The 17409-nt window shown below is 39.5% G+C and overlaps 1 protein-coding gene across 1 annotated transcript in view; it reads right to left on the bottom strand.

Moving 5' to 3' along the window:
* The window catches only part of LOC138852788 (glutamate receptor-like), a 57713-nt gene extending 41585 nt beyond the window's left edge, over positions 1–16128 (bottom strand). Inside the window, exons 1-7 of the mRNA XM_070085667.1 lie at positions 15957–16128; positions 14947–15068; positions 14721–14837; positions 8619–8717; positions 6453–6676; positions 5804–5932; positions 2587–2745 (exon numbers count right to left, since the gene is read on the bottom strand). Of these exons, the coding sequence (XP_069941768.1) occupies positions 2587–2745; positions 5804–5932; positions 6453–6676; positions 8619–8717; positions 14721–14837; positions 14947–15068; positions 15957–16128 (1022 nt within the window). The remainder of the gene's footprint in view (positions 1–2586; positions 2746–5803; positions 5933–6452; positions 6677–8618; positions 8718–14720; positions 14838–14946; positions 15069–15956) is intronic.
* Between the last annotated feature and the right edge of the window lie 1281 nt (positions 16129–17409).

Below are 17409 nucleotides of genomic sequence, written 5' to 3'. Positions count from 1 at the left end.
CTTATCTAAATACTGTTCACTTATATGTTTCACTGTAAACACCTGGTCCACACACCCCCTACCTTTCCTAAAGCCTCCTTGTTCATCTGCTATCCTATTCTCCGTCTTACTCTTAATTCTTTCAATTATAACTCTACCATACACTTTACCAGGTACACTCAACAGACTTATCCCCCTATAATTTTTGCACTCTCTTTTATCCCCTTTGCCTTTATACAAAGGAACTATGCATGCTCTCTGCCAATCCCTAGGTACCTTACCCTCTTCCATACATTTATTAAATAATTGCACCAACCACTCCAAAACTATATCCCCACCTGCTTTTAACATTTCTATCTTTATCCCATCAATCCCGGCTGCCTTACCCCCTTTCATTTTACCTACTGCCTCACGAACTTCCCCCACACTCACAACTGGCTCTTCCTCACTCCTACAAGATGTTATTCCTCCTTGCCCTATACACGAAATCACAGCTTCCCAATCTTCATCAACATTTAACAATTCCTCAAAATATTCCTTCCATCTTCCCAATACCTCTAACTCTCCATTTAATAACTCTCCTCTCCTATTTTTAACTGACAAATCAATTTGTTCTCTAGGCTTTCTTAACTTGTTAATCTCACTCCAAAACTTTTTCTTATTTTCAACAAAATTTGTTGATAACATCTCACCCACTCTCTCATTTGCTCTCTTTTTACATTGCTTCACCACTCTCTTAACCTCTCTCTTTTTCTCCATATACTCTTCCCTCCTTGCATCACTTCTACTTTGTAAAAACTTCTCATATGCTAACTTTTTCTCCCTTACTACTCTCTTTACATCATCATTCCACCAATCGCTCCTCTTCCCTCCTGCACCCACTTTCCTGTAACCACAAACTTCTGCTGAACACTCTAACACTACATTTTTAAACCTACCCCATACCTCTTCGACCCCATTGCCTATGCTCTCATTAGCCCATCTATCCTCCAATAGCTGTTTATATCTTACCCTAACTGCCTCCTCTTTTAGTTTATAAACCTTCACCTCTCTCTTCCCTGATGCTTCTATTCTCCTTGTATCCCATCTACCTTTTACTCTCAGTGTAGCTACAACTAGAAAGTGATCTGATATATCTGTGGCCCCTCTATAAACATGTACATCCTGAAGTCTACTCAACAGTCTTTTATCTACCAATACATAATCCAACAAACTACTGTCATTTCGCCCTACATCATATCGTGTATACTTATTTATCCTCTTTTTCTTAAAATATGTATTACCTATAACTAAACCCCTTTCTATACAAAGTTCAATCAAAGGGCTCCCATTATCATTTACACCTGGCACCCCAAACTTACCTACCACACCCTCTCTAAAAGTTTCTCCTACTTTAGCATTCAAGTCCCCTACCACAATTACTCTCTCACTTGGTTCAAAGGCTCCTATACATTCACTTAACATCTCCCAAAATCTCTCTCTCTCCTCTGCATTCCTCTCTTCTCCAGGTGCATACACGCTTATTATGACCCACTTCTCGCATCCAACCTTTACTTTAATCCACATAATTCTTGAATTTACACATTCATATTCTCTTTTCTCCTTCCATAACTGATCATTTAACATTACTGCTACCCCTTCCTTTGCTCTAACTCTCTCAGATACTCCAGATTTAATCCCATTTATTTCCCCCCACTGAAACTCTCCTACCCCCTTCAGCTTTGTTTCGCTTAGGGCCAGGACATCCAACTTCTTTTCATTCATAACATCAGCAATCATCTGTTTCTTGTCATCCGCACTACATCCACGCACATTTAAGCAACCCAGTTTTATAAAGTTTTTCTTCTTCTCTTTTTTAGTAATTGTATACAGGAGAAGGGGTTACTAGCCCATTGCTCCCGGCATTTTAGTCGCCTCATACGACACGCATGGCTTACGGAGGAAAGATTCTTTTCCACTTCCCCATGGACAATAGAAGAAATAAAAAAGAACAAGAGCTATTTAGAAAAAGGAGAAAAACCTAGATGTATGTATATATATATATGCATGTGCGTGTCTGTGAAGTGTGACCAAAGTGTAAGTAGGAGTAGCAAGATATCCCTGTTATCTTAGCGTGTTTATGAGACAGAAAAAGAAACCAGCAATCCTACCATCATGCAAAACAGTTACAGGTTTTTGTTTCACAGTCATCTGGCAGGACGGTAGTACTTCCCTGGGTGGTTGCTGTCTACCAACCTACTACCTATATATATATATATATATATATATATATATATATATATATATATATATATATATATATATATATATATATATAAACATTCCATGTTTCATTCATTTATATTTTTACGATTTCAGTGAATTTTTTAGTGGTAATTTTTTGTAAAGTTATCTTATACCATGTCTAACAAATAGATTTTCGAAATTTCTATGCCTTCTTTTTTGTGCCTTTGTGTTTGTATAGATATGTTTGTGAGTATATGTGCATATGTTTCTCTTTATATAAGAATTATATGTAACTTATATTTTAAGAATACTTATTTTATAAATCTCTCTTTTTCTTCAGATATAGAACAAAAAAAAAAGTTTTGGGAAGTTCTAACTTACGTGAAGTTGAGGGCTTTAGCCAGATAGTCCAGCAGGTCCTCCATGGGTCCTCCGAAGTAAAATATCTGTTTCCCAGGAGTCACAGGATCGTCAATCATCATCATCCTATGAAGTGGACTCTCCTCAGAAGCGGCTAGTAAATGTGGTTGGTGAATGAATCTGTAATATTGAAAATGTTGAGAAATGGTGTACTAGCTAAGTTTAAAGATTAAATATAGGGGGAACTTAGCTTGATAAGACAGCTATCGCCTACACCACCGCCCCTGCAGGCGAGGTTTTGAGAAGTTGGCCTAGCCACTTCGCGACGGGCTGGAATGGAAATGTATTAATAATAAATTACCCATAGGGGGTATTATGTCAGCATATTTCTTTCACTGATTGCTGACTGGAAAACTTACTTGTGTGGATTCAAAAGTCTGCACCTCACTGCCGACTATAGGTTGATTACAAAGTCTTTGTGACACAAGAACTGCGCAGTCCCCCGTACTACAAGATAATTCGTAACCTACCTTGCTTATGTAGCGTGAGCTATGGTGTTTTTTACACCCTCGACATGTATCGATGACTTGACAGAAGCTGAAGTGTCCTTGGATGCCCACGTCTTCCATAGTCTAGGAATAAGCTCACTGGTACACTATGTTCCACAAGGTTTGTCCATTTATTCACAATCCGTTTACTAGAAAAGTTGATCACACTTCTCTGTAAGTGTTTATTGTATTTTTTGAGACACTTTGTTCATATTAACGCATTGATCAGAGTTCTTTGTTGGTTATCCTGGCGTCAGTGTGACTCCCAGTAGGGTGAAAAGTAATCTGACCTCACAGCATCTCCTCGCCCTCACTTGTCCCCAACACATAAAGCATAAAAGAAAAGATGACCTAGTACCCTTTGCTTCCTCACCAAACTTCCTCCATGAAGCAAAGCAGAATGCTTGATTCTTGCTGTCTTTAGCATAGACAACAATGTACACTATCTTTACCATGGTAATAAAGTGGAAGCAAGATTTTCCTTAATTGTCCTGCTAAGGTAAGAGGTGGACTGTCTCTTATTAAACTACACCTTGCAACACTGGAATCTTGCAAGGAGCGGCGGTCGCGTTACCACGTCACATACTTGTACTGCATCTGAGATCAATTACTTGATATAGCAGTAAACAAGAAACTTGCCCCTTCTGAAAGGGCTGGGCCCTTCAGGGCTGAAAGGGGCTGAAGGGGGCTGATAACCCCCTCCTGAAGAAAATTTCTCCACAGAAAATTTATAGTAGAAAACATTTCCGTGTGTTAACTATTGAGAATAATATTGTGTGTCAGTTATGTGTTACAATCATAGAAAATTTCACTTTACTCTGATGTGCGTGTTTCACTCTGATTATTTAAGAAAGAGAAACATTCATATGTTTGGTCATTGTTCCTGAGGGAAATAGGAGAATTCGCACTAAGATTATTTCCTGAATATTTTAGAATGTTCTGCGACATCGGATATTACCGGTTGACAAAATAAATCAATACATAAATAAATAAATAAATAAATAAATAAACAAATATATATATATATATATATATATATATATATATATATATATATATATATATATATATATATATATATATATATATCGTGTTGTATCCACGAACAAGTGGTGTTTAATCAATAACAACACTGCGACTAACCGAGGACTAGAACCCATGTTGTTTTGGCTCGCCTTATGGCGAGTGAAAATTTCTTGATGCTCTAACCCACGGGACCATACAGTCCAACAAAGATCACGCACCCAGCAGAGCATTGTACCTAGCTTTGCTCGTGAAGGTTAGTACACAAAACGGGAAGTAGAATGAAATTTGCTCTGAGGCACCCACACCATTGTACGTCCTCGGATCATGGTACAACACCTAGCTCTGCTGGGTGCGTGATTTCTGTACGATTGTAGACTCTTCCGACTTTAAACAGCTGTTTTGCAACCATGGAGCTCATGAAAAATAAGTGTAAGTATAAGATTGCCCCAACGGAGCATGTCATTATACCATTCAGTAACTGAATACTGAGCAATGATGTTATTTACGGTTTTGGGCTCAATGGGCCGTTTATAACTGGCTATTATGGTAAAGACCAATAAGGTATGAACTAGCCATCTTCTGTGCATCCGACCTAACCAGTGACATAACTTACTAGACTTACCCAGGTATCGTATCGGACCAATAAGTTACTGGCTTGTGGCAGGGATGTAACCCGATATTGTTGTCTTGATTGAAGCAGAAGTGTCCAACAGTGCACTGTTGTCTATATGGTTCTCAATACACGTTACACTACATTGTCATTCAGTCTTTTCCATTTCAAAGTAATGTCGCTATAGGAAGCTAAGCTGAGATTGTATTTGACACAGTAACGCGCGACCAAGGTCTTTGTCCGTTATCATAGCGTGAAGCACGGGTTCCTGGTACCAGTTCTTAAAGCAGTCTGATTGTCCCTGCTGCGGCTTCTGCCCTACACGCCCTCCTAAGAAGGATCTGCTGATTCCAGCATTCTTCCCATCCTTGCTAAACACTGCAACAAGAAGCAATACAAGATGCTTGATTTCTTGTTGTCTTATCATAGACAATAGTTGATAATATTCTCAGCTTGTAAATAAAGTGGGTGCAGGGTTTTCCTTAAATTTTCCTGCTAAGGTAAGAGAGTCATTTCTCTCGATGAACTGTCACTTGTATTACACAACCCCAGAGGTAGCGTGACTTACTTTGACGCTCCGGGTAAGAACATGTGATTCCAACCCAATTAAACTATTGACCAAAAGCTAGCAAACATCTGCCCTTGAAGAGAGGGTCGTCCCTCAGGGATGAAAGGGCTGAAAAGAGCTGAAAGGGGCCGATACCCCCTCCCTGGAGAAAATTTCTCCACACCACTCGTTCGTGGTTACAATACATTCTGCTCGTGGAGGCTAGTACACAAATCAGGGAGTAGAATGAAATTAGCTGTGAGGCACCCACATCATTGTATGTCCTCGGATCAAGGAACTACACCTAACTCTGCTGGGTGCGTGATCTCTGTAGGATTGTATGGTCTAGTGGGTTAGAACATCATGGAATTTTCGCTCACCATGAGGCAAGCCAAAACAATATGGGTTCGAATCCTCGGCAAGTCGCAGTGTTGTTACTGATTTGACACAGAGTTGAATTTTTATTTATTACATTATCACTTATCTGACTATTCCACATGGACTTACTTGGAGAATTTTTCAGGAAAAAGAGGGAGATGAGAGGTGAGAAGGAGACCTCGCTGGGGCGTCCAGTAGCCCACTCGTAATGGTAACGTTTCTTGGGGAGTGAATGGCAGATGTACGTACATATTGCACCTGTAATGATAATACTGAGTAGTAAGATATATATATATATATATATATATATATATATATATATATATATATATATATATATATATATATATATATATATATCAACACTGCGACTAGCCAAGGATTCGAACCCAGGTTATTTTGGCCCATTGTGTATGTTTATTATTAAATTATTCTAAACTTATCAAAACTATATTTAGTTGGATTAGACTAAATTAAATTGCGCTTATTATATTACTGTAAGGTAAGCTTTCTAATTTTATTTTATACAAAATTATAAATTTTTACATTAACATAAATGAAAAATATGTATCTTTAAATTTATAACAGAAAATTTTACAAAGACCCGAATTTTAAACAAGTTCTTGCTAATTGACCAATTTTACCTATTCGGCACGATGAGACGGGTAGGACTCGATAGAAAGTACAAAAACTCACGAGCCGAGTGGTTTGTACATTGTCTTGTGAGTTTTAGGATTCTCCTGCCATGGGTTCAAGACTCACTTGTATCATGATTTACCTTAATTCATCTTGGCTCTCCTTGATGATGAGTAACATTACATTCATCTTGGAGAGAGAGGTGTAGTAGGGCTGGAGGTGCGCTAATGTTAGTCGGGTGACAGTGAGGAGCCTCGTCGACCACACCACCAGCCGACCCTTCAGGGACCACTTCACGAACGAACTCACGAATTCAAGTTCATCACTTATCACTACAATTGTAGTGTATGGTGACAGCTGACGTATCTAGCGGAATAAAGTCCCGTTTCATTGTGTGGATGGATAATTTTTTTATGTGATTTGCAGCTTAATCTAAAGCTTCAGTTTTTTAATTATCTTAAAATATAAGGAGAGAATAATATTGTCTGTTCGAATAATTAACTCGCACTTGGTAGGGCATATACCTATTCACTTTAACTGCTATTTATTCCCGTCTCATTAATGCTGCTGCATCTACTTTCACTACAGTTACCTATCGATTCTTTCCCTGCTCCCACTCGCCTTCTTTCATTATCGATTTTCCGAGACTCGTCATCGGTTCAAGTCGGACCTAAACGTCATTACTTCACAGTTGGCAGTGTAAAAAAGAAGTGAAGGTGTTTCTAATACTATTACATATGCCGATGATAATGTGAATTCAGATCCAAAAAGTTCCCTTGTAGGGACACGAGCCCCCACAAATCCTAGCCACCAGAAAACAAACTTTTAAAGATTCTTTGCCTGGTCTATCTGTAGACAAGAAATATCTGGAAAAACAAATGGGAAGTGCAGCTTTAACCATAAAAAAAGATTACCTAGACCTTATGTAAAAAGGATTGTATCATTTTTCTTCCTGTAACCTTTTCTCACCTTGAAATGTGTTGTTCATCAGTTTAGGAAAAGCAAAGCTTCAACAGAAGCTGCCCAGCACTCCATTTGAAGAAAAACAGCTCGTACAGATCTTTGAAACATTGGAAAACAAAATGTCAGTTAGAACCAATCAATAAAAAGAGATTGTTAAGTGCTAGGAAGGAGAAAAACTGGCAATAAATGACAAAAATATTCCACCACCTTGCAGCCTTGTTAGACTGAAGGCACAGTCAGCTGCCTCCAACTCCAGAAAAAACAGATATTAGTGCTACACAATAAGGCCCCAGCAAACAAAGAATACGACATCATTTGTATTTCCAAAGATACGGGGTCTAAAGCCAATAACCAACAACAAAATAATTTTTATCAGTGGACTTCTCAAAGAGTCAAATGCATTGTTTGAGGCTTTCACATAAACCAACACAAAATATCATTTTGACAACGAAGTATGGACTATACCAGGGAACAACTTGTTTAGATAGGGTTGGGGTTTAGGTAGGGTTGGCCTTTATGTCGCACAGTCGCTCATTTGCTCAGGATTACTAAATACCACAAATGATGTGGCTGAAGTTTTTGCTGTAAAGACCTAGATCCAAAACGTTGTCAATGTGGTTGTTTATAATATGCCAGATGCAGCTTCACAACAATTCCAGGAACAGATAGTGAACATTTTCTCCACTCTTTAAAATCTTCCAAAACTCGCCCCACATATCTTGTTGATGGGTTATTTCAGATTTAGACATTTAAAATGGAAGAATGTGGCAAATGTTACAGCAGAGATAACCCTTGAAAGCAGCTCAAATGAAAATTCCCACACGCATGAACTATTAAATTTCTGTTAGGTAAGACACATATGCAACAGTTAGACAGCTTTATTCCGAAACGTTTCGCCTACACAGTAGGCTTCTTCAGTCGAATACAGAAAATAGGCAGGAACAGTAGTGATGTGAAGACGATGTAATCAGTCCATCACCCTTGTAGTCGTAGAATGACTGATTACATCGTCTTCACATCACTACTGTTCCTGCCTATTTTCTGTATTCGACTGAAGAAGCCTACTGTGTAGGCGAAACGTTTCGGAATAAAGCTGTCTAACTGTTGCATATGTGTCTTACCTAACAACCTGTCGGTATTGTATACCATTTTGATGTTCATATTAAATTTCTGTTCCAAATTCACCTTAAGCCAGGTAATATTGGAGCCAACACGACCAGAAAATACAGTACACTTTATTTTCACTAATAACGACGATCTTGTACAAAATGTAACAGTACCAAAGACAATAAATTCGGATCACAACCTAATCGAAGTTCAGATTCGAATGTACAGGGAGCCTGACCGGCCAAATGAGATTACCCGTCAGGGTGTCTTCACCTAATTCAACTTTAATAACAAGAACATCCAGTTGTATCAAATTAACAATGTCAAATGAAACACTCTAGGAAGATATAAGAAACATGGATCTAAACAAATTACATGGAGGTTACCTGGAGGTTATTCCGGGGATCAACGCCCCCGCGGCCCGGTCCATGACCAGGCCTCCCGATGGATCAGGGCCTGATCAACTAGGCTGTTACTGCTGGCCGCACGCAGTCCAACGTACGAGCCACAGCCCGGCTGATCCGGCACTGACTTTAGGTATCTGTCCAGCTCTCTCTTGAAGGCAGCCAGGGGTTTATTGACAATTCCCCTAATGCTTGATGGGAGGCTGTTGAACAGTTTTGGGCCCCGGACACTTATGGTGTTTTACCTTAGTGTACCAATGGCGCCCCTACTTTTTATTGGGGGCATTTTGCATTGCCTGCCCAGTCTTTTACTTTCGTAGGGAGTGATTTCTGTGTGCAGATTTGGGACCATTCCTTCCAAGATTTTCCAAGTGTAGATTATGATATATCTCTCCCTCCTGCGTTCCAACGAGTACAAGTCAGTGCTTCCAAGCGTTCCCAGTAGTTAAGGTGCTTGACAGAACTTACACGTGCAGTAAAGGATCTCTGTACACTCTCTAGATCTGCGATTTCACCTGCTTTGAATGGAAATGTTAGTGTATAGCAGTATTCCAGCCTAGAGAGAACAAGTGATTTGAAAAGGATCATCATGGGCTTGGCATCTCTCGTTTTGAAAGTTCTCATTATCCATCCTATCATTTTCTTTGCACGTGCGGTCGTGGCCCTGTTGTGATCCTTGAAAGTGAGATCCTCAGACATTACTACTCCCAGGTCCCTTACATTATTTTTCCGCTCTATTGTATGGCCGGAGTCAGTAGTATACTCTGTTCTAGTTATTTTCTCCTCCAGTTTTCCATAACGGAGTAGTTGGAATTTGTCCTCATTGAACATCATATTGTTTACCGTTGCCCACTGGAAAACTTTGTTTATATCTTCTTGGAGGTTAACCGCGTCCTCAGCAGATGACAGCCTCATGCAGATCCTAGTATCATCCGCAAAGGATGATACGGTGCTGTGGTGTATATCTCTGTCTATGTCTGATGTGAGGATAAGGAATAAGATGGGGGCGAGTACTGTGCTTTGTGGAACAGAGCTCTTCACTATGGCAGCCTCCGATTTAACTCTGTTGACCACTACTCTTTGTGTTCGATTTGTTAGGAAGTTGAAGATCCATCTCCCCACTTTCCCAGTTATTCCTTTAGCACGTATTTTATGGGCTATTACGCCATGATCGCATTTGTCAAATGCTTTTGCAAAGTCTGTGTATATTACATCTGCATTCTGATTTTCTTCCAGTGCATCCAAGGCCATGTCATAGTGATCCAGTAGTTGTGAGAGGCAGGAGCGACCTGCCCTGAACCCATGTTGCCCTGGATTGTGCAGATTTTGGGAATCCAGGTGATTTGCAATCCTGCTTCTTAGCACTCTTTCAAAGATTTTTATGATGTAGGACGTCAGAGTTATTAGTCTATAGTTCTTAGCTAATGCTTTGCTGCCACCTTTATGGAGTGGGGCTATATCCGTTGTTTTAAGTGACTGTGGAATTTCACCCATGTCCAAGCTCCTCCTCCATAGTGTACTTAGGGCACACGAGAGGGGTTTCTTGCAGTTCTTAATGAAAACAGAGTTCCACGAGTCTGGGCCCGGGGCTGAGTGCATAGGCATGTTGTCAATGGCTTTTTCGAAATCTATCGGAGTTAGGGTAATGTCGGAAATCTGGCATACATTTATGGAGTTTTGAGGCTCATTCATGAAGAAATCATTTGGGTCGTCGATCCTCAGACCGATTAGTGGTTCACTAAACACAGAGTCGTACTGGGATTTCAATATTTCACTCATTTCCTTGTTGTCATCTGTGTAAGTCCCATCCTGTCTGAGTAAGGGTCCGATACTAGATGTGGTATTTGCCTTGTTTTTGGCATATGAAAAGAAATATTTTGAATTTCTTTCAATTTCACTAATAGCTTTAAGCTCCTCCTGCCTCTCCTGGTTCCTGTAAGAGTCATTTAGCTTAAGTTCGATAGTTTCCACTTCCCTGGTCAGCGCCTCCTTTCGTGTATCAGATATTCTAGCACTCTTGAGGAGCTCAGTGACTCTTCGTCGTCTTCTGTAGAGGGAGCGTCTTTTTCTCTCCAGTTTACTCCTGCTCTTCTTCTTTCTTAGGGGAATAAGCCTAGAACATGCTTCGGCTACCAGGAAGTTGATCCTTTCAAGGCACTGGTTTGGATCCATGTCATTTAAGACATCTTCCCAACATGTTTCGTTTAGGACATGGTTTGCCTGGTCCCAGTTGATGTTCTTGTTGTTGAAGTTGTATTTTGTGAAAACACCTTCACAGGTACATGCATTCTGCTGATCAGGACCCCTATGCATGTACGTCTGGACTTCGATTAGATTGTGATCGGAATTAGTTGTTTTTGATATTCTTATGTCTCTTATCAGGTCCTCATTATTTGTGAAGATAAGGTCAAGTGTGTTTTCTAGTCTTGTTGGCTCCACTATCTGCTGGCTTAAGGTGTGTTTCTCGCAGAGACTTAGTAGCTCATGTGTGTGTGACCTTTCATATGCGCTACCTCCGGGGATTGTTTCAGCTATAACATTATTTGCTACATTCTTCCATTTTGTATGCCTTAGGTTGAAATCACCAAGCAGTAAGATGTTTGGGGATGGAGCTGGAAGGTTTTCCAAACAGTAATCAATTTTCAGTAGCTGTTCCTTGAACTGTTGTTGAGGTTTTGGTTCTCGATCTTTATTGATAGAACTTCGACTACCTCATTTGTGGTGTTCAGCAACTCCGTGCAGATAAGGGACTCTTTGACATACAGGCCAACCCCCCCTTGTTGCCTGTTTTTTCTGTCACATCTAAAAAGGTTGTAACCACTTATCCATATTTCACTGTCAAAGTGATCTTTTGTGTGAGTCTCTGTAAAGGCTGCAAACATTGCATTAGACTCCTCTAGAAGTCCACTGATAAAAGGTATTTTGTTGTTGGTGGATGGCTTAAGGCCCTGTATATTAGCAAATGTGAACGAGGTTGTATTCTGTGTTTGTTGGGGGGATTTTGTTATTGGCATCAGTAGTTGTAATTCTGAAGGGTCGTGGGTGGCCACTGGCTGCGTCTCCAGTCCAACAAGGCTCCAAGGTGGTGGACTATTTTTGTTATTTCCTTCCATTTTCTTTTTTCGTTTCCTGCCACTAAAAAATCACCTGGAGTTGGGTTGTCGTAGCTACTATTGTTTGTCTTGTGGGGTCTGTGCCTCCTGGTCCCTTTTAGATGGTATGCAGGGCACTCGATGTTGTAACACTGCTTCTGGAGGACCGAGGAGTGGCACATTTTTGGGTGAAAGAAAGTACAGAATGAAGAACGACACACTCCTTTAGACAGGAGGTCGCTACATTTTTTGGGATGGTCAAAGTACCTAGAAAAGATTAACTCTGTGGCACTTGAGGTATGGTCAAGGAACATTCCCTAAGAAAAACAGAAGAGCAGATGCAAACTAGAAACAGAGAGACACTCCCTCTGCAGGCAAAGACTAAGAATCACAGAGCTTCTCCAACGAGCCATCATATTTGGAATAAGGAACGAGCCACTGGCTAATGAAATAGAAAATTTGGTTAATATTTCCATAATTTTTGATATAACACTAACGCCACCTGACTTTGACTATAAGAAACGCCTTTCGAGTACCTTATATATACTAGGGAGCACAGACACGTGGATCAACCCACAGTGATGTAGCTACACTCCACAAAGGTGACACTAAAGCAATTGCAAAGAATTTAGACCCGATACCTGTAACGTACCACATCATAAAATTATTGAAAGGGTTCTAAGATGCAAGGTTGCCAGTCACTTGGATACCCAAAAACTGCACAAACCTGGGCAGCATAGGATTAGGGTAGGTTGTTCCTGCATCGCACAAGTAGTGTACTACTATGGCATGGTCTTGGATGCACTGGAAGATAAAGTGGATGTAGTATACTCAGACTTTACCAAGCCTTCGATACGTGCCATCATGGTATAATAGCACGCAAAAGGCGTGATAAAAAAATAACGGGAAAATCGGGTAGATTGATTTTAAACTTTCTAACCAGTAGAACACAAAGAGTAACAGTAAAGAGTTAAGTCAGAGGAAGCTACTATGAAAAGCTCTGTTCCACAAAGTACAGTACTCGTTCCCATCTTTTTCCTCATCCTAGTATCTGACATAGACAGAGATGTCTATGTCAGTTACAGCATCTTCCCTTACTGACAGTGATAGAATTTGCACGAGTACTATCCATGGTGGACACTGCAAATCCACACGCAGATATAAATCAAGTAAGCAAACAGGCCACAGAAAACAATATGAAGTTCGATGAGAAAAAAATTAAATTACTCTATGCAGAAAACTTGAGGAAATAAAGACTAGATCGAACTTTAAAACAAATACTAATCTCACAATAAACGGGAAACTAATATGAAGAACTTGGGAGTGAAAATCAGAGGATCTCACCTTCAATAAACACAACAATGGTATTATCACATCTGCTAGGAAAATGATAGGATTAATAATGAAAAGCTTCAAAACAAGGGATGCCAAACCAATGATTATTGTTTTCAAAATCAATTTATTCTCTCTTGGTTGTAATACTGCTGTAAACTAACGGCCCCTTTCAAGACTAACGAAATTTCAGAACTGGAGAATTTACAAAGAACTTTTACTGCTGGGACCATTTGAAGTCCCTTGACCTGAACTCCTCGGTATGCTGGAGAGAAAAATACCTCAAAATTTACACCTGGAAAATCCTAGAGCGACTATTCTCAAATCTGCTCATGAAAATTATTCCCCATGAAAGCAAAAGACTCATCATGTGGAGCAACGTCATCATAATGAAAACAGAGGTACGCCTCTCAGCATACATAACAGGGATTACCAATAGACCCATATCTGTCTTCAAGAGAGAACTGGACAAACACTTGAAGTCAATACCTCACCAGCCACAACTGGTTCATACAATGAATTGCGTGCGACCGAAATATCAGCCTGGTTAATCAAGCCCTGATTCACCGTGAGGCCTGGTAATGGGCTGGGCCGCGGGAGCATCGACCCCCCAAAACACCCTTCAGATACACTCTCCTAAGTGCGGCTTATTTATTATTCCAGCAATATTGTGAATTTTTATTTTTCGTGAGAAATTTTAATTCTTAGTTCACTAATACTTATAAAATATTTAGGTATTATTACATATTAACATCCACGTGGCAATTATTGATTTAACACAGATTTAAAGTGAAAGTTGCCTAGTACTTTAAGATGTGATTTTATGCTAAGTTAAAATGACATGACGTACTTTCCTAAAAGAAAATGGACATGAATACATTCACTCATAAAGCCTTTATTGACAACTCTTCGGTCTTTTATTACATCATGTAATCAATGTCGTAATAAAGTTGGTAGAATTACCGACAATATGTAAAGTAAAAGGACACAAGTGCAACTAATGTGACATTTTATTGTGGCAACGTTTCGCTCTCCAGGAGTTTTGTCAAGCCGTTACAAACAGTACTACACAAGAACATTACAGAGAATGAACATTGAAACAGGCCTTCTCTATCCAGCCTCCAATAGAAAGATTTGTCTAACCAATTTTTATGTTTCCCAAGTAATAGCTTTTATATCCTTTTACTCATGTGCAAGTTAATTGTTCTAACATATTGTATTACTACTACTACTACTACTACTACTACTACTACTACTACCACTAGTATTGCACCTCACTCTGAGCCTATATATACCCTGTGTGTCCATGTACTGTTTGTAACGGCTTGACAAAGCTCCTGGAGAGCGAAACGTTGCCACAATAAAACGTCACATTAGCTGCACTTGTGTCCTTTTACTTTACATGTAATCAATGTCACCATAGAATTTTTTTCAATTCAGATGCTTTAAATACATATATTCCTGTCCATTTTCCGTGCAAGAGTTGGTCTTTCCTGCCTCCTTATTACTTACTCTCCTAGCATGGGGGATCACTTGTGACACTTGAGTATCCGTCTTGTTGATGTCCAGGACACTCACCTCTGCCTCAAATGTCCCAACACCTGCTGGGATGTCTAGATGATCTATTATCTAAAATATACAAATTTTTCGTGAAAAAAAAGACATTAGATCGATAGCAGATTTCAATATTTGTTCAGATTTGTTCATACTGATTTATTTATAAATGTAAAATGCTTACGGAAAACATAGTAGATGCAGAGGTGGTGCCATCTGTGAAGAAGAAAACGGAGTGACTGAACTGAGACTGGTCGGTCAGTACAGCCTTCACCAGCAACTCCACTGATGATGACTTGTGTTTACCTGATGGATAAACATGTTTAGCGTTTGCTAATGTGATGTAGACAATAATACAGAGTGTGATAAAGTACATGAAGTCACTTCCTTTCATAAAAGATATCCTTCCACTGATTCAGAAATGGTAAATTTTGTCTTACCAACCACTTGTCTTACCACTGACAAAGAAAAAAAGCATGGCAAGAGAGAGAGAGAGGGATGAATGCATTGCATTTTCGTTGAGCGCATAAGTAACTTGAGGTGGAGGGAAGAATAACAGGGGACGTGCTCCAGTAGACCCGGTGTAAAGGAAGCACTAAGTAACGCTTCTCGGATTTGGTAATAAATAGCCAAAGATCTCTAAATAAATCTTCACAAATCGCTTCTAATTAGGTAATACCTGACAACTTCAGCTACGAAACAGGTTAGGTATGAGAATATCTTTACTGGGAAACCATCATGCTGAGGGGCATAGTTATCTCCCTAAATAAACTGAGCGAGAAAGGAAGCTGCATTCAGCCAGTGAACACAATAGTTCTGCCCACTGCAAGTGTAAGAATACCTTTACTTACCATTCGTAGTGTTACGAGACATTTCATTGTGGTATAAACCTTGGTAATAAATACCGACAAGTTGGTTTAGTAAGACACGTAAGCAATCACTATGACATATCGACATATTGTCATAGTGTTTGCTTACGTGTCTTTCTAAACCAACATTTCATTGTATCACAAAATCTATTTCATAAACAAATAAAATATTATGGTTATATATACAGCTAAACAGGAACACCTTTAGACGTCATTCAACTGGATTTTTATCTCGATATATTAACATTGGAAGTGAGATCTTGGAAGAAACTAGTGCACTACTGAACAAAAATGTGGGAAACGTTCTAAGAGATTTAAAAAATACCACATAACTGGGAATTCCAAACATCTGCCTTTTCATCTTGTCCACGAACTGACTGGTCCCCACAAAGAGATAGCACATTCTCAGGTGCTAGTGTGCTCCCCACTTGGGAACAGGTTCCTAAGGTGTTACCATCCTGAACGTCACATGGTGCGTGGGTCCCCTCATCGGTCATGTGTCTCAATTGCTCCAAGTTTGGACATGTTGAGAACTATTGCTTTGATGAATCCACATGTGGTGACATTATACATCCCTGTCTAAGATGTACTTTTACCGGGAAGTAATCTTCCTCTCCCGTACAAACCCTAAACTGAGCCTCACTATCCTCATAAAAACTCTTTACAGCATTTAGTGCCTTTCTACCTATTCCATATACCTGCAACATCTACCACATTGCCCTCCTATTCACTATCATATGTCTTTTCCAAATCCATAAATGCAATGAAAATTTTCCTACCTTTATCTAAATACTGATCACATACAGACTTCAATTTAAAAACTTGATCTACACATCTCCTGCCCACTCTAAAGCCTCCTTGCTCAACTGCAATCCTACTCTCTTTCTTACCTCTAATTCTTTCAATAATAACCCTACCGTACACTTTACCTGATATACCTGGTAACTAATTCCACTATAACTTTTACAATTTCTTCTGTACGCATTCCCTTTACTATACATGCTCTCTGCCAATCCCTAGGTACCTTCCCTTCTTTCATACATTTATTAAACAAAAACACCAACCACTCCAACACTATATCCCCCCTGCTTTTAACATTTCTGACATGATCTCGTCAGTTCCAGCTGCTTTACCCTCTTTCATTCTATGTAATGCCTCACGCAGCTCCCCCACACTCACATTCTTCACTCCTAGAAGATGTTATACCTCCCTGGCTAGTGCATGAAATTATCGCCTCCCTTTCTTCATCAACATTTAAAAGTTCCTCAAAATATTCCCACCATCTACTCAATACCTCCAGCTCCCCATCTACTAACTCCACTGCTCTGTTTTTAACTGGCAAATCCATTTGCTCCCTAGGCTTTCTTAACTTGTTCATCTCACTCCAAAAGTGTTTATTCTCAGTATAACTTCTTGACAGTGCGGTTCCTACTCTCTTCACCTTTCTTTCATTAGGATGGTAGACAGCAACCGTCCAGGGAGGTACTACCGTCCTGCCAAGTGAATGTTAAACGCAAACCTGTAATTGTTAAACATGATAATAGGATTGCTGGTGACTTTTTTCTGTCTCCTAAACATGCAAGTTTTCAGGTACATCTTGCTACTTCTACTTACACTTAGGTCACACTACACATGCATATACAAGCATGTATATATATATATATATATATACACACACCTCTCTGGGTTTTCTTCTATTTTCTTACTAGTTCTTGTTATGCTTAATTTCCTTTTATCTCCATGGGGAAGTGGAACAGAATTCTTCCTCAGTTAGCTAT

The sequence above is a fragment of the Cherax quadricarinatus genome, chromosome 16, assembly GCF_038502225.1.
Source record: "Cherax quadricarinatus isolate ZL_2023a chromosome 16, ASM3850222v1, whole genome shotgun sequence".
NCBI classification, from domain to species: Eukaryota; Metazoa; Arthropoda; class Malacostraca; order Decapoda; family Parastacidae; genus Cherax; species Cherax quadricarinatus.
The sequence above is the reverse complement of the archived record's forward strand: the minus strand, read 5'-3'. Positions and strand labels throughout refer to the sequence as shown.